The sequence below is a fragment of the Lissotriton helveticus genome, chromosome 5_1 (genome assembly GCF_964261635.1).
Source record: "Lissotriton helveticus chromosome 5_1, aLisHel1.1, whole genome shotgun sequence".
Classification (NCBI taxonomy): Eukaryota; Metazoa; Chordata; class Amphibia; order Caudata; family Salamandridae; genus Lissotriton; species Lissotriton helveticus.
The window spans coordinates 97,834,469-97,857,015 of NC_136065.1; the positions used below are offsets into that span (position 1 = coordinate 97,834,469).

The window sequence follows — 22,547 nt, forward strand, 5'->3', positions numbered from 1 at the left end:
GCTGGGTGATGTGGTCTTGTCGTGGGATGCTGAGAACAAGTCTGGCAGCAGCGTTCTGGATGGTCTGGAGTTTGTGGAGTAGCGATTTGTTGATTCCGGTGTAGAGGGCGTTCCCGTAGTGCAACCTGATGGTGATGAGTGCTTGGGTGATGGTCTTCTGGATTCGGGGGGGATCGATTTGAAGGTCTTGCAGAGTATGCAGAGGGTGTTGAAGCATGTGGAGAATAGAGCATTCATCTGTCGGTTCATGGTGAGGGAGGAATTGAATATAATGCAGAGGTTGTGTGCGTGGTCTGTGGAAGTGTGGGGCGTGCCGAGGGCGGGGGTGTTGTCCCATGCGGAGGGGTTGGATCCGTGGATGAAGACTTCTGTTTTTTCCGAGTTAAGCTTCAGGCAGCTGCTGCTCATCCAGGTTGCAGCGTTCTTCATTACTTCCTGGAAGTTGCGCCTGGTGATGTTGGGTTCCTTGGAGAGAGAGTGGATGATCTGGGTGTCATTGGTATAGGATTCTATGCTGAGTCCGTGTTTTCTGACGATGGTTGCAAGGAGGGCCATGTAGATGTTGAAGAGTGTGGGGCTGAGGGAGGATCCATGGGGTATTCTGCATTTGATCACTGTGGGTTCGGAGAGGAAGGGCGGGAGTCTAACTCTGAGTTTGGCCGGCGAGGAAGGAGCGGATCCAGTCTAGGGCAGTTCCCTGTATGCCGGCATCGTGGAGACTTGCGGATAGTGTGTGGTGGGAGACTGTCTTGAAGGCTGCTGAGAGGTCTAGTAGAATAAGGCCTGCAGTGTGGCCTTGGTGGAGGAGTGTGCGGATGTCGTCCATGGGAGCTAGGTGGGTGGTCTTGGTGCTGTGGTTACTGCGGAAGCCGGATTGACATATGTCAAGGATGTCGTTGGATTCTATGAAGGTCATTAGCTGGATGTTGACGATCTTCTCAGTGACTTTGGCAGCTAAGGGGAGGAAGGAGATTGGCCTGCAGTCTTTGAGGTTCGTCGGGTCTGCAAAGGGCTTCTTGAAGAGGGCTTTGACTTCAGCGCTTTTCCAGTCGTCGGGGAAAGTGCCTGTTTTGAGGGTGCAGTTGATTGTCTGTCCTAGTTCTGGTGCGATAGCGGAGGTGTCCCTGTGGAAGATGTGTGGCGGGCAGGGGTCAGCGGGTGCTCCGGAGTGTATGCTCCTCATGGTCTTTGCAGTGTTTTCTGTGGTGACAGGGGTCCAACCGAGGATGGTTGGCTGAGTGGAGTTGCTGGTAGACAGTGTTGGGTCAGTGCCTTGGTTCTTATTTCGAAGCTGACATAGAGAGTCCTAGACTTGTGGTGGAAGAATGAGACAAGTTTGTTGCAGAGGTCCTGGGAGGGAGGGACATCAGAGGTTTCGCTGGGGGGTCTGGTGAATTCCTGTATGATGTTGAAGAGTTCCTTGGAGTTGCGGGAATTGGAGAGGATTCTGTCCTGGATGAAGTTTCTCTTCATAGATCTGATGAGTTGGCGGTATGCTGTAGTGGTGGTCCTGCAGGTAGCGCATACTTTTGGGGATCTGCTGTTCCTCAACGCTTACTTGAGTCATCAGCACGAGCGCTTTGTTTCTCGGAGGTCTGTGGTGAACCAGGTGGCTTTTGTGGTGTGTTGTCTGTCGGAGTTCTGGAGGGGTGCGGCGATCCATTTGTGGAGTTTGTTGGCTGCAGAGTTGCCGTCGGTCATGGTGGGGGGTCAGTAGGCGAGAGTTACGCATAAAGTTGTTCTAGGGTTGATCTGTAAGTGGATGTGTTCCATACGGGGTGAGGGGTAGTTCGAGATGGGGGGTGTCGGTCGGAGGGAGCCTTTGTGGACAATGGCGAGACCTCCTCCAGGGTGATTGAGGCGGTCTCTCCTCTGGATCTTGTACTCGTCGGGGATGGTGGTTGCGATGTTAGGTGCAGAGCTGGCATTGGTTCAGGTCTCTGTGAGGAAGACAACATCGGGCAAGATGGTGTTGAGGAGGTCCCAGATTTCTACTGCGTGTCTGTGCAGGGAGCGTACATTGAGGAGGATGCAGCTAAGGAGTTTGGGTGCACTGGCGTCCGGTGGGTTAGCGGTAGCTGTCGGGGACCGGAGGTGGGTGATGGTGCTGCAGCAGTGTCCGCAGGAGAACTGGCCTTGGGTGATGCTTGGCGTCGAGAGCTGCCAGTTGTTGTTGCGTTCAGGGTTGAGGTGGTGGAGAGTTGCTGAGTCGTAGCGGCAGGGGTTTGGAGGACCAGGGTCCCGGGCGCTAGTCGAGGTAGGGTCATGGACGGGCACAGACAGGCTAGCTTTTGGCTGAGTAGCGGCTGCCATTAATTAGGGGTAGGAGGGAGGGAGAGTAGCTGGGAGGCGGGAGCACGCAAGGGGGGGCACGGGGCAGCAGCAGAGGAAAAGGGATCCGAAAAAGCCAACAGGGAAACCAAAATAACGTGAAAATAGAAACGGCACAGACAGACAAAAAGGCACAAACAGATAACAGGCACAGACAAAAAGGCACAAACAGATAACAGGGCACAAACTGATGAAAAAAGGCACAGACAGACAAACACAGAGAACACAGAAAGGCTGACAGAGCAAACCAGCAAAAAATCAAGGTTCTCCCACTAGACCATCAGGGATGAGGTGCAGGCAGGAGCCAGAGGGTGGAGGAGGGCCTCGAACAACCTACCTGAAACCAGAAGTGCTGGAGGCAGAGACCCAATGACGGAGCTGCATGAGGGGAGAGCAGTTACCCTGACCAGGAGGTCAGAGGTCTTATTCACCCTGTCGCGTAACGGGCGCCATTAGGTAGGGGACGGAGGGAGGGAGAGCATCTGGAACACGCAGTGGGGGAGGGGCCGCTGTGGCAGCAGCGGCGGGAAAGGGATTGAAAAAAGGCAACGGGTAAAGCAAAACAACATGAAAACAGCAACAAAAATGGCACAGACAGACAAAAAGGCACAAACAGATAATAGGCACAGACAAAAAGGCACAAACAGATAATAGGGCACAATCAGACGAAAAAAGGCACAGACAGTCGAAAACAAAGAACGCAAAAAGGCTGGCAGAGAGGACCAGCAGAAGAGCAAGGCTCTCCCACTAGAACACAAGGGATGAGGCGCAGGCAGGATCCAGCGGGTGGAGGAGGGCATTGAGCAACCTACCTGGAACCAGAGAGGTGCTGGGGGCAGAGACGCAACGACGGAGCTGCACAAGGAGAGAGCAGTTTCCCTGACCAGATTGGCTTCAATAGTGACCATACTTCCTCATCCCAAATAAACTGAGAAATCTTCTTTAACAGATTCCTAAGAGGTTTTACAATAATGGCATAACCTTGAATGAACTTTGCACGGTACTCACTCATCCCCAGAAAAGACTTAAGTCAGTCTTTATCTTTAGAAGGAGGAACTTCTTGAATGGCTTGACCAAAGAAAATTTGGGATGTACTCCAGTATCAGAAGTACGATGTCCAAGATAGTCTAAATCAGTTTTACACAATTTACATTTCTCAGGTTTAAGTGTGAAGCCTAAACTTTTGAACACTTCCAGTACCCTTGTTAGAATATGTTTATGCTCCAACTTTGTGCTTGAAAAAATCAGAACATCATCCTGATAATTGTGTTCCAGGAATTCCAGCTAAAATAGAATCCATGAGTTTTTGAAAAATGCTCGCTGCTGAAGCCAGACCGAATGGAAGCCTTAAAAATGTATACGCCCCAAAAAGGGTGATAACAGTTCTAATGTCTTGGAATTCTGCAGCAAGGGGAATCTGGAGATAGGCGGAACGAAGGTCCAACAAAGATTTAGCTTCACTAATATTTGAAAGCAAATCTTTGATCTTAGGCAACAGATGACAATCAACAACCAGATTCCTATTTAAAGTGCGCAAGTCCGCACATAATCTTATATCTCCATCCTTTTTGCGAGTCATGACTATGGGACTGACCCATTAAGAAGAGTCAGTCTGAGTAATCACTTGATCTTCTACAAGATTATCCAATAAGATTTTAAGTTAAGGTCTAACTGATAACGGTAAAGACCGGACCTGACCTTATGTGAAACAGCAATATGGCATTTTTCTTTCATTTAATTTTGTGTTCAAATTTCTGAATCATATCAGTTTTGTTGGAAAACACATCTGGGAAGGATTGTATCACTTCTGACCGGGTTGGGAGAATCAAACACAAGCATTTAAACCTAACCGTGCCAAGTCTTGCCGCCCTAAAATAATCTACCTTTCTTACTTTTGTTTAAGTCTCTCTCCCTTGGCACTTCACATTTTCCATAAAATATCCAAGCATATCGATGTCTTGATCACTGTATGCTTTCGGAAACACAGCCAGCCTTTCTAAAGGTTGGATGCACATCAAATTTGTTCATGCAAAGTATCTGAAAGAATTGTGATAGGTGCACCTGAATCTGCCATCATATCCAGCTTAGTAACACCAATGTAAACATCACATAGGGGTCCTTTGACTGACTGAAATAGTTTCAATTGTAAGGACAACTTTGGACAGATCCTGCACACCATCCTCTGTAATAGTGGTAATATCAACAGAACCTATCCTAAATGACCCATCTTATGCCACTTGGTAAACTTCTTACCAATGGCAGGACACCCAGGGTTGTTACGAAGATGTGTTTTAGAGCCACAACTATAGCAAAAGGAACTTTTCCTGGCCCGAGGCTTGTTATTTTTAGCCCTGAAAGACAACACATTAATAGATTCTGGAAACCGAACAGCATTAATGGTCTGTGTCAACATTTCAGACGAGATACATATACTAGAACATTTTGAACGTTCAATTGCTTTTACAATGTCAATGACCTCTGCCAGGGTTGGATCTCTAAACTAAAGAAGGTCTTCTTGAATCTTCTTAGAATTACATCCAAACTCAAATTGATCCCTGATTGAAACCTCCAGAGTTAAACCAAAATTGAATTTGCCAGCTAAAATCCTAAGCACAGAAATATACTCCTCCACAGTCTCCTCTGTAGATAGTGTCCTCTTGTTAAAGTTATATCTTTCCAATAAAACTGTTAGCTATTCTGTGAACTTGATCTTCAATCTGGTAATAGCTTCTATATAATCATTCCAGCCTTTACTTTCTTCTAATGGTGTGATAACCGGGTAGACTGTCAAAACCTTGCAGTCCTTCAATGCCTGGATTGCTGTACAGGGTAGCCTATTTTCTTTTTGCATTAATCTTCTCTGCATCGATTGCTACCAGGAAATCTTCAAAAGCATTTTACAATTTTTCCTAGGATTAAGATGGTTTGCCAGGATTTTGTAAAAAATTAAGTACCTGAACAAACTGTTGAATGCTGGGCATTTTAAAAGTGTACTCCTTTTTAAACTAAAGTGCCAATTGTCCAAAATGTTACACAATGTATTTGGTGTAAAATGAGAGCAAGAGTGTATTCGTTTGTTGATACAGAATGCAGCAAAAGAAAAAACATTGAGGTTTTAAAATTATAAAAATAAACGTGTAAACTACTATCTGACATATTAAAGATACGACCCACCATTTATACGAAATTTAGGGGGCAGTTTGTACGTATAAGCTCCTGGATCTCTGTTGAGGTCCTTGTGATTTGAAGTTTAAAGGGTTCTCGAGCGGAGGTTAAGGGTACGGTCTGCTGTAAAAACATGGCTTTCATTCTGCTCAAAGCATCAAACTGTATAAAAGAAACATTCAGTGAACGCCATAGCAGTGCCTCCCTGACTGTATTTGTCGGTGGAAACAATACTTGCAAACAGCAAGTGACCCTCGTGTTCACGGTGACCAAATAGGCAATGCCCAGAAGCATACCACAGCAACCTTGATCATTCAGCATCAAGTAACTCTAATTCGAAAGTAACTCAAACGCTGGCGTGATCACGGCAGCTGGAGTTCCTTTCATGTGGCAAGACAGATTCGCTATTGAACCATTACAAGCTCCATGCAAAACGATATCTTGGCACATGAGAGAACCGCTTAAAGCGTTCTTGCAGTTTGTACCACTAAGAAACACTTCTTGATCCCCACTCCGGCATCGAACTCTATATGGTAAATTTTCAGTGCTGATGTTGGTGCATCCTTATAATAATATGAGGCTGGATCAGTTGTGTTAAACCCTGAAAAGTATGCACATTTCTGTGCAAACGCTTGTGAACTACTTTTCGGTGGTGTTGGGCAATGTTTCCACTGATGGTACTCAAAAACATTCCTAGCTGAAATGGATTTGTGCAGGAAAGGATGACCATAATGATGGTATACAATTTGTCATAGTCTGAAGAACCCTCTAACATTTCATTTTTAGAAAATGCAGCAGTTTTCTCTAAATCAGACGTTTTTTACTGTTTCAGTGTCCCAATCATCAGAAAATGTACTTGAGGTAATATCACTTAATGATATTTTAAATACAGGATTCATTTTTAAAAGTTCGGTTGGGCCGAATATGTTAAAATCAAGCTTGTCCCATACTATATCATCGGGTACAGGAACTGCTGTAATGTTCACTGATGACAAGTCCCTTTGTTCACAATGTGATGATGTATGTGGCTTCAGTAGGATGTTGACCTTTTGGACTGTGGAACTTTGTTGAAGATAGTGTCCATTGATAAGCATACGAAAAGTTAGTACTAAGCCTAGCCAGTAAAGAAAAAAACAATATCCCAGAAATTACCCAGAGTTCAATCCAAGGTGATACCAGGTATGTCTTTTGAAGAAAGTGAAAAAGGTCTTTAATTTTTGCTTGAATTGTGTTTTGGCTATTTAGGTTAAGGAAATAGCCAGAAGCAGTTCGATCAATTGTAGGAATTGCATCTGGATTTGTTGAAATGTTATTTTCCTCTTGACGAGACATGTTGATGTAGACATCTGTATTAGGTCTAAGCGCAACTTGTGAATTATTCTGATGTTTGTTTTGAATTTGAATGTCTGGTTCAAGTGGAACAAGTTCCATAGCATTGTTGCTTAGTGCTTCATTCCTTACAGGTGGCTCTTCAAACGTGATGAGTCTTTCTGTTTGAACTTCTTGGATTGTAGCTAGAGGAGGACGTCTGCTACAGCGGAGTCCACAAGGCCTACTGTTTAGTATCGGCCACTTAGTGTGGTTTGATTAAGCCGATTAAGACAAATCTTTGCTCGTTTTTTCCAGCAAGAGGCGGAAGCAGCACTGCTCTTGTTCCGTGTACTGCAAGGACTGGTACAGGTTTTCTGTATGAAGGTCCAAATTCCTTATTTTTTTTTATTTTTAAAACCTTTATTGTGCACCAATGTTATACAGCAACGGGGCCCACAACCAATCTGGCCGGCCTCGAAATCAAGTCATGGCACGTAAAACAACCATAAGAAGCTCAGCAGTCCCCAAAGACAAACACAGCAATATTCCAAATCTCACGTAAGGGGGGAAGCGACCACTGAGTGCAGGAGTAAATAAGGTTCATTTTCTAAATAATAAGATAAGAAGGATCAGAGACCAGGCAGTCCATCAAGAAACACAGAGTGGGCAATGTACACAGCAGGATGTTGACAAAGCAAAGGAGTCACAATCGGGATAGCGGCACAAAATTATACTGGTCAGGATAAAAGAACGTACATTCAAAGGTCGTACCCAGCATTACCCACCACACACACGTAGAACAACCTCAAGAATAAGAATGTGGACACCTAAAAGAAAAACAGCAAATAACATAACACCCAGTCTCTATACTGACCCAAGAGAAGGAGGAAAAAAGGAAGAAGAGCAAGAAGAAGAAAAAGAGAAAAAGGCCCATAGAAACCGAAACGGACAAAACAAACCCCCCCCCCCCATCCCCCCACCCTGCACGCATGTAGAGGCTACGGCCTACCCCCCCCCCCCCCCCGACAGTGTGCCTGTCGCCCAAAAAACAAGTACCCGAAATATAGAGAGAGAGAAGAAAAGGGAAGAAAGGAAAAAAAGGTATATATAACAAACTGGAGGAGGGCCAATCACGCACGTAGGCTCCCGGTCTCCCCGGCCATGAATGTATCGTCTACTCCAAAAGCCACAGTGAACAACAATAATCGAGTAAAATGATAAGAAATGGGGAGAATCATCATGTACAGCGCCAAGAGGAGTATAACAGGAGCAAGCAGGCGGAGGAGGAAAAAGGATAGACATACGGGCTCCCGGCCGCCCACTCTTCGAGTCAAGTTCCACAAAATAGTACAGAATAAAGTTACAAATCAGCCATTATATCGCCTGTCCCATATAGTCACCAGCCGACCATGTCCCGGAGCTCAAGACAACATTCTCAGCCTTGTCCCTTACGATCAGCCTTGTCCCTCACGATCTGCTGTAACAAAGGAATCCAACCGGCCGGCCGCCATTTTAGGTGAAGTGGGTGATCGAAATAGCCATATCAGCACGGTGTACTGCCCATCAAAGTCTACCAGGGGCAGTGGTGAATAAGCCACGATGATGCGTGGGAGTTCGACGTGTAGCAATAGCCCCCCAGAGTCCACGGGCCAGTCCGATTGCAACGGTTTCAGGAGAGAGGGGAGGGTCGCCCCCTCGGTACACAGTGGAGTGGCCGGGCGCTTTGTCCTGAGCCGATCATCAAGCCACGATGCACGTCCACCATCACCCAACTCGATTCCAACAACGATAAGCAGTTCCACGGCTGGCTCCAGGTCACGATCTCCAGACAGTCCCGCCTCCACCGGGGTAGCCAGTTCTCCATGTTCGGGTACAGGGTGTGGCGCAGTGGCCCGCAGTCGAAAGTCACCACGTATGGCGAGGCACACAATGGCATCCAGCCGGCTCCCCAGGTCCTGGGCACCACAGTCCAGGGCAGTGCGCAACTCACCCAGGGCAACCAGCACTTCAAGAATCCCTGGCGGTGCCCCAAAAGTGTAGTCACCGGCAGTCCTCCTCACTCGAGGCTCCCCGTACTCCAACCGGTCATCAAACTGCCTCTCGCCGGAATAAGGTCGGGCCGGGAACACGGGGATAGCGGTCAGCATTATGCTGGGGTCGGGGACGTGGATGCGGCCCCAGTGGTCGCCCGGTCCCGCAATCGCAATCAAGAGCTCCCAGTACCAGGTGAAGAGTCCGTGAGGCTCCAAACGCCGCCCACAGTATCCCTAGGAAGATCAGGAAAGTGCCCGGGCAGTTCCTAAGCGGAGAAACAGACACATTGTATTCTCCCAGGGCCACAATGTTCCACAGGCAGACACCGCCGCCGGGTAGGATGGAAGGCTACAGTAATGGAGGAACAGTTCAGCAGAATTCCTTCGGCCGGCCGGCTCCTCCCCGTCGTGAGTGGCCGTTGTTATTGCATCCGGGGCTGGCCGTCACCAACACTCGAAGCCCCGGTCTCGTGGGTAGGAGGGCCTTAGATTAGGCGAGGATGTTCCGTCGTTATTACCGCCGGCAAAGATCACGGAGACACGCCAACGGAGGCAGCAACATTTCTCCCACATGAAAGCACGATTCAAAGTCAGGATAATGAACAGGAGGGTCGTGCAAGGCAAGAAGGTCGGCGGAGCCGAGAGCCTAAGCCCCAAATTCCTTTTTGACTGCAATTTTCTCTCTGACCAGATCCCCGACTTTTGCGAGCCAGACTACCTTGACTTCCTCAGTGGTGGTCTGCTTTAGATGGACATTGCTTTGTTTTGTCTTGCATTCATTTAGATCCTGTAAAACAGCCAAACGATCATGGATATCAAATGGTTTTTCATCTGCCACTGTGCCTTCACAATCAAGATCAGGTACTCACATTCAGGTCCCAAAGAGGACCTCATATGGAGTGACACCCCCTAGACAGTTTCTTGGCTGGTTGTTTAAAGCTCACTGTACCCCATAAAGGTGTGTGACCCAAATACCGCCCTTGCCTAATACCCTAGCTGTTAGAAATTGCTTTAAGTCCCGTTTTTTGCTCTACCACATTTCCCTCAGGATGGTACGGAGATAAGAACCGCAATGCCACGACCATTCCTTCTATGGCCTCTTTGTAAGCCCGAGAGCTAAACGCAGGGCTGCGGTCAGAATGTAACGTGCTAACTGCGTAAGTGCCGATAAAGACTCGCAAATCTTTTCGAGTGTCAGCCGACCGCTGAGGCGATACTCATAGGAATCTCGAGCAGGACTCCACTGCAACCATAATATATTTGTAAGCCCCATCCGTTTGTAAGGGGTCGCAGTGGTCCAAGTACACACATGTGAGAGGTTTGTCAGATTTTAATAACAGCGTCTATGCTGGGCGTGCAACGGTGGAGCCTTTCACCTGCTGGCAGATATTGCATTTCAATAGATAGTCATTAGTTTGCCTAGTTACTCCTGGCCACCCATAGCGCTGTTTCAGTAAAGAAATAGTTGTTGTAACCCCTGTGCGCGCAGAGCCCAAGCCCTCATGTGCAGCTAGAATTAAAATTTGCCTACGATCCATATTTGGTATTACTCTATCCTCCACTCCAGGAATCTGATCATATGGAATGTTGTGTGCATCTAACTCATAGGAGTATTTGAGTGGAAATTTTTTAGGTACTGCTGAGCTGCCTTTGCATGAAGCGATGACAGCTACAATAATATCTCTGTCTAGTCTCGTTTTTGAACAAGTGAGTGCAGCTATGGAAGCCGTGCGAACATCCCCCTTTGCATCTTCATCCGCCAATGAATTCCCGGCAACGTGAACGCCATCACGTTGGTGACTCAATGTATGGATCACTTGAGTCCTCGGTAGTACGGCTTTCAACTCTGCCACCTGTTCCATAGCATTTTATGCCTAATTGTGCCATCTTTTGCATCTTTTAACCCATTTTGTTCCCAATGTTGTAAGTACTCAATGTACGACTGTACACAGTAAAAAGAATCACAAACGATTAGTGTGGGGAATTCGTGATCCGTATTTACAAGTGCCAGTATCAGTGCTTTTAATTCTGCCAACTATGCCAGGCAGTCTCCTAAAGATTGCGTTTTTGTGCAACTAGGAAGGAACTTGCCATCACGCATGTGACCTTTAACGATAGCACACGCCAAAAAATAGTGCTGCTTACTTCTATGGCCAGTTGCACAGAACCAGCAATATAATCGAGAGGCAAGATTTATTTTGGTACTGGATATTCTTGTTCGTTTTGCAGGAATGCTTGTGTTCTTAAACTTGGATCAAACCTGTATTCAACATCTGTTGCAGTAAGAGAATTAGCCCATTGTATCCATCTTGGATGTAATGCTTTCGTATTCGGAATGCTGGCCTTTGTAACAGCTTCTAAAGCCGGTACCTGGGTTACGACAATAAGTCGTTTCCCCTGAGCTAGTGCTCTTTCTCTTGCTACAGCAGTCTGAACAGCTGTCAGGATTTTTTCTGTTGAAGTTAAACGCATTTCTGCATTTGTGTACAGGTGTGATTTGTATGCGATTGGTACTGTTTCGCCTTCATTGAAGGTCAAATAAGTGCACCCGCAGTGACCAGCAATTATACGGATCACCAAGTAGGGTACGTTTACGCGTGTTTGCAAGCCATCATCTCTTCCTGGAGTGAATGAAGAATATTAGTATGTTCTTGTATCCAATTTCTGGCTGAATAGTCAGGTTTTATTAAGTCGTAGAAAGGTTTTACCCTTTATGCATAATTTAAAATGTATGTTCTGCCGAAATTTAGGAATCCTAGTATTGATTGTAAATTTTTTAATGATTTTGTGAGGCTGGAGCAGCGCACACTTTTCTAAAAAGTTTGCTGCCAGACTTTTATCTTCACTTGACAGCTCATATCCCAAAAATAGGACATTGAGGTGGGCTATTTTTGATGTTTTAAAGTTACATTTGAAGCCCTCAGTGGCAAATCCCATAATAATGGTGCTTACCCTGGTCTTACCCTGGCCTCTCTAAGTCGTTGTCCGTTAGATAAATATCATCCGCATAGGACAACACTTCTTCATCAAATTTTTGAAGTAACTCCGTTACTCTTGCTGAAAATACCCCGGGGCTATTCTTATACCCTTGGGCGAGTCGAAAAAATTGTCTCTGGGACCCTAACGCATTGAATGTGGTCAGATACCTGCTTTCAGGTAGTACATTTTGGCAGAAAAATCATCCATTTGAGATATCAAGTGTTGTTTTGTATTTTTTGCGCACAATGTTATTCATTAATGCAGCACTATGTGCATTTTGGACACCAAATGTCTTAGTGCATGCGTTTAAATGTCTGTAATCTAAAACTAGACAGTATGTATTGTCTGATTTAGAGACAGGCAACAAAGGATTGTTCATTGGAGAGGTACTTTTTTCAATGACCCCAGGTAGTTAAGTTGATCTAAGATCTCCCTGGCCTGTTTTTAGCTTCTTGCTTTATTGGATTTTACCTCTGAACAATAGGTGAAACTTTTAACGGGATCAGGTGATAAGTTGAGTCCTCATCCCACCCAACATGATTTTTGTACAATGCTGGAGCTTGGGCTTCTGCCCACTCCCGTGCATATGTATGTTTAAGGTGAACGGGAACATGGTTGGAAAATACAGGAAAAATTATACTTTCTCCCCTTGGGCACTTAATTACGAATGCAGGCGGCCAATCTTGTTCTGCTAACAGGATGTCATGACCAGATGATAAGTTCTTCCAAAAAAGACCTTTTACTTTCCTGGGCTTGTCTCCCTCCATCCGGAGTGTTATTTGGTATAACTTATGTGGGACACTCACCCTGGTGTCTGGTGTTTCCACCCTGATGTAATCATTCAAGTCCCCTGTCACCAGAAATTCCTTCAGGTTCTGGTGAGCTATTGTTACTTCTGCCGCACTGTCTAGCATCGTCAGAGCCTATTCCCCGTTCAGAAGTTGTGTCCTCAGAATTCTGGGCATGTCTGATCTTCAGACCTGCAATTTTCTTTTTCTTAAATTGAGTTTTGAGTATCTTCTTTTTTAGAAGTAAAGTCTTGAGCGTGCTGCTTGTCTCTGGACTGTGTGCACTCCTCTCTATTTTCTGACCATCCTCTTTCAGATCTTTTCTTCGAGCCCTTAAAGGAACGAGAGAAACGTGTATCAGTATCCTGATACCTGTCAGGTTTCCTAATATTACCCCTTTTCCTAAGGTTGTACCTCTTTTCACAGTGCTCCTGTGGAGGAGACCTACTTTGGGACTGAGATCTCTTGCCTTTAGAATTTTCCTTTTTATTATCCCACTTCTTTTTAGAAGAAGTAGGTGTCTGCTTTGAAGTGTCCTTTTTGGGACTGCCCATTAGTTGAGGTTTTAAAGCTTTTCCCCCCAAACTATCCCAGCCTAATTCTGCAATACGCAGTTTAAATTATTTTGGGTAGTTCATTCTGTTCGTTCTGTTCTAGGCGTTGGCGGATTGCCACTGACGCTGCTTCCCCTTTAATGTTAGCTAGTATTATGGCTGATACCTAGTCGTAGTTATTTAATAACTTCATCCCTAAGTTTAGGGCAGGCTCTGCTCCGTACTCATTTTGTGTTTGTTTTAATACATCTGCTATTACTGCTAATGAAGGAATACCATGAGTTCTGGTATATATGGCAGCAAAGACTGTACAATCCTCTAACTGTGGTGTAATCCCCATGGGTAAGCAGATTGTTAACATTCTGTGTTTTTCAAATGGTCTTATATTTGGGAATACTGCTTCTAACTGGGCTATTTTCTGAGCTACCCAGAAAGGAATTTGTTCACGTTTTGTGGGCAATTTACCCATTACCACATGTAATTTTTGTGGAGTATTTTAGTAGCTGTGCTCTGTGTAGGCGCAGCATTCGATGTAATAACTGTTGGTTGGACCGCTAGTGTCCTCAAGATGAAGTGTGTCATGTTTCTGTAAAGTTTTATCAACTCTTTGGGGTCGATTCCAATTCGGGAAATAAAACATCTGTACGATTTGTATCCGGAGCCCTCTCCGTACGAATCGTACCCGTTCGTCCGAGTCGCGAAGTACGATCCGTATTCCGTAAATCTGTCCGAATTGTCGCTATCCGTACGTATTGCAAGGCTGAAACCGTGAACCGTACGACTCGTACACATACCGTACTACTCGTACACATGCCGTACGACCCGACAAGTACGATCCGGACCGGGGTATGAGGACGCGATTCGTACGGTCCACGTCAGGTAAGGCCGAGTCGTACGGAAAAGTACACAAACACATACACACCGTACGGTCCGTACACCCCAGGATCGCAGGGGTACGCACCTTACCCCTGTGTTCATGGGGTGTACGAGCCGTACCCCATGTACGATCGGTGTACTAGCCGTATCCCATGTACGATCGATGTACGAGCCGTACCCCCATTGTACGATCGGTGTACGAGCCGTACCCCCATTGTACGATCGGTGTACGAGCCGTACCCCCGTCGTACATGGGGTACGGCTCGTACACCGATCGTACAATGGGGGTACGGCTCGTACACCGATCATACAATGGGGTACGGCTCGTACACCGATCGTACATGGGGTACGGCTCGTACACCGATCGTACAACGGGGGTACGGCTCGTACACCGATCGTACATGGGGTACGGCTCGTACACCGATCGTACAATGGGGGTACGGCTCGTACACCTATCGTACATGGGGTACGGCTCGTACACCAATCGTACATGGGGTACGGCTCGTACACGATCGTACAATGGGGGTACGGCTCGTACACTGCTCGTACAATGGGGGTACGGCTCATACACCGATCGTACAATGGGGGTACGGCTCGTACACCGATCGTACAATGGGGGTACGGCTCGTACACCCCATGATCGCAGGGGTACGGTGCGTACTCCTGCGATCATGGGGGGTACGCACCGTACCCGGGGGGCCGTTCCGTACCTGTTTCGGCACGAACTCTGCTTTTACAGCTGTTTTCAGCTCCCGTAGAAAAAGGGTTGTACGGTGCGTACCCGACACGTATCATACTGGGTCGTAAAAACCAGCCGCGAACCGTACAGATGTCGCATACAGCGGGTTCCGAGGGAGAATCGTACGGAGATTAGAGTCGTACGGTGTCTTGTACGACTCGTACGGAGTATGGCTCCTGGTACGAATCGTACTTCGTCGTACGTACGGGGGACGTTGCAGGGTACGATTCGTACGGGAATAACGCTCCGAACGGCTATTCGGAGCGGTTTTTCCCGAATCGGAATCGACCCCTTTGTGTTGAACAAGCAGTTCATCACGTGGCATTGTGTCAATGTCAGGATGTGGTGCATAGGTCGCTAATATCGGCCATGTTGCTCCTAGTCTTCCTAAAGGACCAAGCCTTGCTCCTGTTCTCGTGTGGGGTAGGGTGCCATTAAACCAGAAAATATGTTTCTGGTAGGTAAGCGTAATTTCAATCTCCTCAAACGGAGTGTAGTCCGCTGGAGCCTCTTCATGTAAGTATTAATGAAAAGTGTTTGTTACAGCATTTGCTGCTGGGAATGTCACCTAGGAATAGAATACCTCTAATTGGAAATCTTCATGTGCCTCTATCACGAATATTACTACACCTCCTCTGGGTGGTAACCCATGTTTAACAAGTTTAACTGTCAATGTGTGTCTTACATTGCATTGGCATCATCTTCTTCAGACTGATTAAGTGCCTGTGCCAGATGTTCTATTTGGTTTAATTCTCCTTCTTCGTTAGCCATTGTGTATAGAGCACAGCCTATCTGTCCAAGGAAATTAAGATAAGGTTTTATGCACAATTTTGGGAAAAGATTCCTCCAAGCTTGATTAACCAACAGCCAATAAATAAGTTATTTCGCCCACTCAGCTGTGGCGGGTCTCTGGTTTTTGTTTTTGTGAGGAGGGGTCTCTGAGAATAAGCACTACTGAGCTACTCAGATTCTACTGTTAAATAAGTACCAAACCAAACGTTGGTGGCACCATGTAGTGTAGTTCCATGTAGTGTAGTTCCTATAGTACCCTTATGCAGGATCTGCGCTTTTGGATAACATACACTGTGGGTCGGATGGTAGACTGCCTCTGTGCACCCCCACCGCCAATGTTAGCCTAATTCGCATTAGCTAGCTCACAGTGCCACTAGAATCTCCATTTATCAGAGAGATTAGTTTTTGGCAACCTCAGAACACAACAAACTCTGATTCCTCAGACTCGTGGAAACAATATACTACTTTTCACCCAGTCACTTGTGCTTGCTCATTTTGTCTCAGAGAGATACAAGGAAGGAACAGTCGAGCGTGTTTACAATAAGAATTTATTGCACTGTTGTTCTTCTTGTGTAAGATATATGCGCTGCTACAACTGTTACACAGTAGCAGAGATATAGGATCAGCAGTACAGTGAATAAAAGGGAATAGTACAGTTCTACCATTTTGCAATAGTCATGAAAATATACATGAATATAAAATGCATTTATAAAATAAAGAGCATACTCCTAAGATGCCTATCTAGATGTACCTAAGTGTACCTAGCATGTGAGTAGGTCTGAAAGAGCTAATAAGCCTAAGAGCCAAGAATCCAGCTAGGATTTAGTCGAATCCCATTACCTGAATAGTGAGAGTGTGGGACATCCTCCTGGACTCGAGTTGGACACCCCGCAAGGGATGGTTAGACCACTGTCAGCTGGAGCGACTGCATGCAGGAGTCTCAGCGTCTTTGGTCAGTGTGTCCGCCTTGAAGTCTCGGTTACCTCCGGACTACTGATAGCAAGAGGTGCTGTATTTATACGTCCATATGCGTGTGTTAGCTATTGTTTAGTATGAGGATGACGTTGGTGATTAAACCTTGTGCGTAGATAGGAGAGGTGAAGTATACCTCCCGGGTAGTGTTCTCATAAATTATTCAAATGTGCTAAGGATGACCTCCTAGCAATATTGATTGGGAAATACCCTCCCTCGGCATGGAACTAGGTGAAAAGTTTAGTCCATAAAAGACGTCAGTCCTTATTAGGCGTTATGTCCCTATAAGGCATTCGGTCCTTATTAGGAGTAAAGTCCTTATAAGGTCCGTTCATATGAAATGAGATGATGTAGGGAAAGTGTACCATGTTCCATGGACCTATATTAGGGTACCGATATGAAATATAAAAGTTTAGTTGGGTGTACACCCCAAACCCTCCCCCGTCCCCCCTCCTCCCCTGGATATACTTCAACCCTTCTCTGGCCTACCATGTATCATTCTTTATCATTTGATCTTCTATCGTTGGACTCTCACCTGCTCAGCTCTAGGTTTCCCATGAGCCCATTTCTTGCTTATCATGTACGTCCCTTTCGTTGACTATCTCAACTAGCCCGCAAACGGCAATCTTTGCAACTCTTGCCTGTATATTGTGACTCCATCATTCATCATTGCCATGCGAAAATACTGTTGGCAGAACTTACCCGAGTGCTAGGATGGACTCCTGACATACATGCAACACCATGGGCTGAACTGACTTTTGTACTGAGATGGGTTACTGGCATGCATGCAACACCGGAGGCTGATCAAACCTTTATACTGGCATGCAAGAAAGATGTAGGAAGAACTAACCTGCATATTGGGATGGCTGAGTGGTTTCCATGCAACATTGTAAGCAGAATACACCAGGATGTTGTGAAAGTTTCAATAGCATGAATGAGCCCTGTAGGCAGAAATTACCTGCAAAGGTATGCATAACTGGAGTGGCATTTGTGCATTTTTAATCTAGCCATTTAAATTCAACTGGTATTACGGTCTAAGATTCTGCTAACAAAATGTTATGGGTGTTAATCTTCTGGGCCTGGATCCAGACACAGTCTTCTATCTTAAATTCACATTCCAAATTAAAGATATAAAAAAGGCTTTAAGGTCTCTTTGGAATTTCCAGATGGCATTCCCGGAGATCAGTGCAAGGAACTCTCCAGGGTGTTGAATTCAATGTTTCTAAACATTCTTCAAGAGGTCACATCAACAGGTCAGGCGCCACCACCCTAGAATGACTCAAGAGGTCATATCAAGAGGTCTGAGTCCACCATTCTAATACAAGGAAGGAGGAGGCCTATTTTATAAGAAGCAAAAGCCTCTTGGACTATAGGACATTGGGCCACTTTTCGTCTAGTAAAATTTGACATGAAACAATTCCAAATTTTTATCTGCATGGATGGTGACTTGAGCCTCAAACTGGTACCCCGGGGCAACATGGATTCATTTTGTGGGAAGGGCACATAATGCACGCTAACTTGGCCATGGCCCTCCTCTGTGGGCTCAAGTGCTGCACAAACACTTATCTGTCATTTTCCTAGAAAAAGAAATGGCATCTGAACATGAGTTTAGGATAACTTTTTTAGGTGAAGTACGTTTTTGTGCCAACATTGACAGGCCACGGTCAGTCAGTGGAGTAATGGAACTTGAGCCCCCCACAAAGAACATGGAGAGGGGCCCCCTCCTCCCAGACCCAGTCAGTGCACTGTGCTGAGGGAGCCCCCTAGGGCTCAGCCGCCATTCACTCCGTAGAGGCTGTGGGGGCAGATGTTACACCACTGTGGTCAGTATAATTAAATTCAACTTAAACTTTTATCAGAATTGGCCATGGGACCAGAGAGGAATGCTCTCTTTGCCCTAACCTGGTGCCCTTTGTATTGAGCCATTTCTCTGGAAGCTTCTTGGCTGTGAACTAATCAACCTATTGCTCAGAGCATCATTGTTAAAGTGAACGCATATGACCATGATGTTTTTTTTAAATCTCTAGACCCGTCCTACGTCATATTGGAGAAGAACTTGGTTACAGCTCGGGGTGTCAAGTAAATCCAGTTGTAAATGAAATTTTTCTTGCGGCTGGGCAGTAATTTGGGGAAATTCACTTCCCACATTCAGTGATATATCAGAGGGCTACCCGTAGTCATGAGCAGCCACTTTCTTTCTCACTAAGGTCGTACATACACTTCCAGGATCTTCTTGTTTGATCAATATTGTGGCCCACATAATAAATATTATTTCTTTATGAAAATGTATAAAACTTCTCAGTGCCCTGCCTATTTTTGTGACCACTTTGTTTTTATGCAGCAATCTCTGCCTTAATCTGGGAGCACACACATCCCATTGAACATCTGAGACAATTGAGGAAGTTGGTTTCTTTCCAATGCTCTCTGATTTTGCTTCTCATTATGTGATCTATTTTGATCTTGTTTTCTTTCCCATATTACTCCTTTGCCTCCACATGTTAATTACTGCCATTAGAATTGCTTAGAGTGTTGCAACCTCCCCAACAGAAGAAAATACAAAGTTAAAAAAAAAACTAGTCTTTATATTGAGATGGGTGTGACAAAAGACACTTTCATCATCAGATCACAAGGACTCAACATCACATCGTACGCAGACGACACCCAACTCATCTTCTTCCTATCCCGCTAACCAAACATCTCCAAACACAACTTCCAAGAAGGAATGGAAGCGGTCACCAGGTGGATGAAGAACAGCTGCCTACAACTTAACACGGACAAATCAAGGCTGTCGCCTCTTCCTATTTCCACACCCTCCATCTTCTACGAAAGACCTTCAACTGGATTCCCCTCGTACACAGGAAAAACGTCACCCATGCCCTCATCAGCAGCAGACTGGACTACGGCAAAGCACTCTATGCCGGGATCAACAATAACCTCATCCGCAAACTCCAGAACGTCCAGAACGCCTCCGCCAGACTACTCCTCAACCTACTGCGCCACTGCCATATCACCCACCACCTGCGGACACTACACTGGCTCCCCGTCGAAAAGAGAATCACCTTCAAACTTCTCACCCATGCCCACAAAGCCCTCCACAACACCGGACCCGCTTACATGAACCATAGCCTCTCGTTCCACACACCTCTGCTCAGCCCAGCTCTCCCGTGAGACAGTGCCACGCATTAAGAAGACCAGAACAGAAGGCAATTCCTTCTCCTTCCTCGCGGCCAAGGCATGGAACACCCTCCCTCTCCACCTCCAACATACACCAACACTCTCCAAGTTCCTGAAGGACCCCAAGTCCTGACTCTTCGACGAATCAAGGTGAACATCCAGGAGCTGCGCGCCCCCTCCCACCCTCGGACACTTGAGACCCTTTTAGGTGAGTAGCTGTGCTTAACAAGCCCTTGATTGATTGTCTGACTGGGATCTGTCATCTTCAGCTATGTTATTGTGTCACAAACTCCAAAGCTTTCCATTAGATAGCAACATCTGCCAACGCTATGACCATATGCCGTTAGTCACTACAGGCTCAGCATTCCATAGTCAGTGATAAACCACTGGAACAGAAAGAGAGGCTCACAGCTGTATCCAAGGGCGATGTAACCCACAAAACATGGAGAGTCTAACGTTGCTGAACGTCTATTGCTGAACCTCCTGAGGTGCTCCTATATGGGTCCAGCCCTTGCTAAATTACACTGACACTCACTAAGCTAAAGAGTGCCCTTTACAGCCATGTGTTACTGTCAAGAAATGTTGAATGGTAAAGGACCCCGCTACCTATTACCTCTGGTGAAACCTCACCTGCCCAGCAGAAATCTTACGTCTACAGGAGTGGCGCTCACTGAGGTGCCCACTGTGAAAAGAGCATGTATGGAAGGATGTTCCTTTTGCTTTTTAGCTTCGAAAATGTGGACGGAATACCTAGCCCTTGGACCTGTGACAGGAATGCTCTGAATCGGTCTTTAGGAAGAAACTTAAGATGTTTTTTCAAGGCATATCTCGGGCTACAAGACAACATATCTAGGGCTTCTTAGGCTCCTCATGAGAGACTGAACTCCTAGCGCGTGTAAGCAGCGAATGTAGTAACCAAGCACTCAATAAATCATCTATTGATTATAATTATAACAATGGGATATAGACATGTATGAGACACTGTTGGAAGTTACAGTAAATTCTCAGTCTCTATATTGTATTGACATCACCTCACCTATATTACTTAAAAGATGGAGGTAGATTCTGTTTCTGACTGGAAGGGAGAGTTTGTAATATTGCTATAAACGGAACATCACTAGTTTATAGCAATATTACAAACTCTCCCTCCCAGTCAAAAACTACACCTACCCCCATTTTTGAGTTATATAGGTGGGGTATGTGAAAATGTATCAGGATCAGTTTATTCAATAAAACCTTGTCTGTTAGTGGATCTCACCACAAGGATCACTGTTGTTACGTATCACTAATTAGCCAGGTCCTTTAGATTATTATTGGGTCACCCCATTGTTAGGTCATGTCTGTATTGCATTAGGCTCACGGCACAAAAGGGGACAAACTAAATAATACGTCTGCATGTTTTGGCCTGCTGTCAGAGTGCATGGGGTCACTGTGCATTGACCCTGTCAAGATCTCATGTGTTGCCCTCACACATTTAACGCTGCACACAAAGCATGAATATTTTTTCTCATCCTTTTATTTGTCAAACTGTGTCTCACCTTCAGGAGTTCCCATGCTGGTGCCTCACACTTCTTTTCTATCTCCGTTATCAGGGCATTGAGAGAGGTGATTTGATTGGACAGTTTGGTGATATTTGCATTTTCTACCATGGTGATTTTCTTCTCCATCTCCTCCAGTCTTCTGTGCAGTCTTTGCTCATTTTCTTTCAGGAGCTGCAGCAGTTTATCAAACTCAGATTCAATTTTCTGCTTCTCAGCTGTTAACTTGTCCTGTCAGAAGCAAAGAAAAGCTGATTAGCTATTATGAAGCTTCCTACTAGCTGTCCTTAGGGTGGGAGTCTTGAGGGGGAAAGCTGAGGTTCTTTTAAACTTCAGAACACTAATTTGCTTTTCCTCATTTCTGAACATCAGTCTCCCTAAGTACCTTAAATTCTACCATCTTGAGTCCTTCTCACACTCCTGCCCTCTCCCCACAGACACATCACGAACCACAGAGGTCAGAGGTTGTAAAGCTGCAGGGAAGCTCGATCCATGGCAAGGCACAAGGGAGAGAACCCACCGCAGGCAGAGACAGTCAAAGCACCAGAGACAGGCTGAGTGAACAGACTTGCTGAATTCAAGTGTGAGTGAGTATGACTGGCACATGAGTATGTAAATGAGTTGGAGCCAGGAGGTTTCAGCACTTGGGATAGAAGCCAGAAGGTATGAGGGGGTGGAGAATTACCCCAAGTTGCCAGGACACTGGATGTGCACAAGACATTACCCTATTATGTCCCTCAATGATAAGGTGGCTAATTTCACTCTTAAAATTATACCTGACACCAGGTATTCTGCTGTGCAATGGAGAATTACCAGATACATCATAGTTACTGCACCACTTTCTGCAGGTGGTTCACAAATTCCTATAGAGGATAGGAGAGGAGGTTGGTCAGACATCTCATTCTATCCTAGGTCAGGAGAATGTGAATTTTCAGGTGAGGTACGTTTCACCCCTGCCTGGAGCATGAGAGTGTAATCTGTTGAGAGAGGTATGTCTCTCCTAGCGTCATCATGAGGAGCTGGACTCAGAAATACTGTGGAGTCCAGTATGTCTTTACTCCCAGTAGAGGGCTGTGTCACGTATGTGTCATTAGTATACAGGTTGGGGGTTCTGTTACTGTGCTTTGTCACTAGTATGCAAGTACATGGTTGTGCTCCTGTGGTGTGTCACTTGCATACTGGTAGATGAGTGTTCTCCTGTACTGTGTCGCTAGTATACAGGTAGAGGGTTGCGCTCCTGTCCCGTGTCACTAGTATACAGGAAGAAGGTTGTGCTCCTGTCCTGCGTCACTGGT

At 45.8% G+C, this 22,547-nt stretch overlaps 1 protein-coding gene across 1 annotated transcript in view; it reads right to left on the reverse strand.

Moving 5' to 3' along the window:
* Positions 1-22,547, reverse strand: part of LOC144754214 (E3 ubiquitin-protein ligase TRIM39-like) — a 256,583-nt gene that overhangs the window by 98,019 nt on the left and 136,017 nt on the right. The window contains exon 3 of the mRNA XM_078641799.1: positions 21,253-21,483. Within this exon, the coding sequence (XP_078497925.1) occupies positions 21,253-21,483 (231 nt within the window). The remainder of the gene's footprint in view (positions 1-21,252; positions 21,484-22,547) is intronic.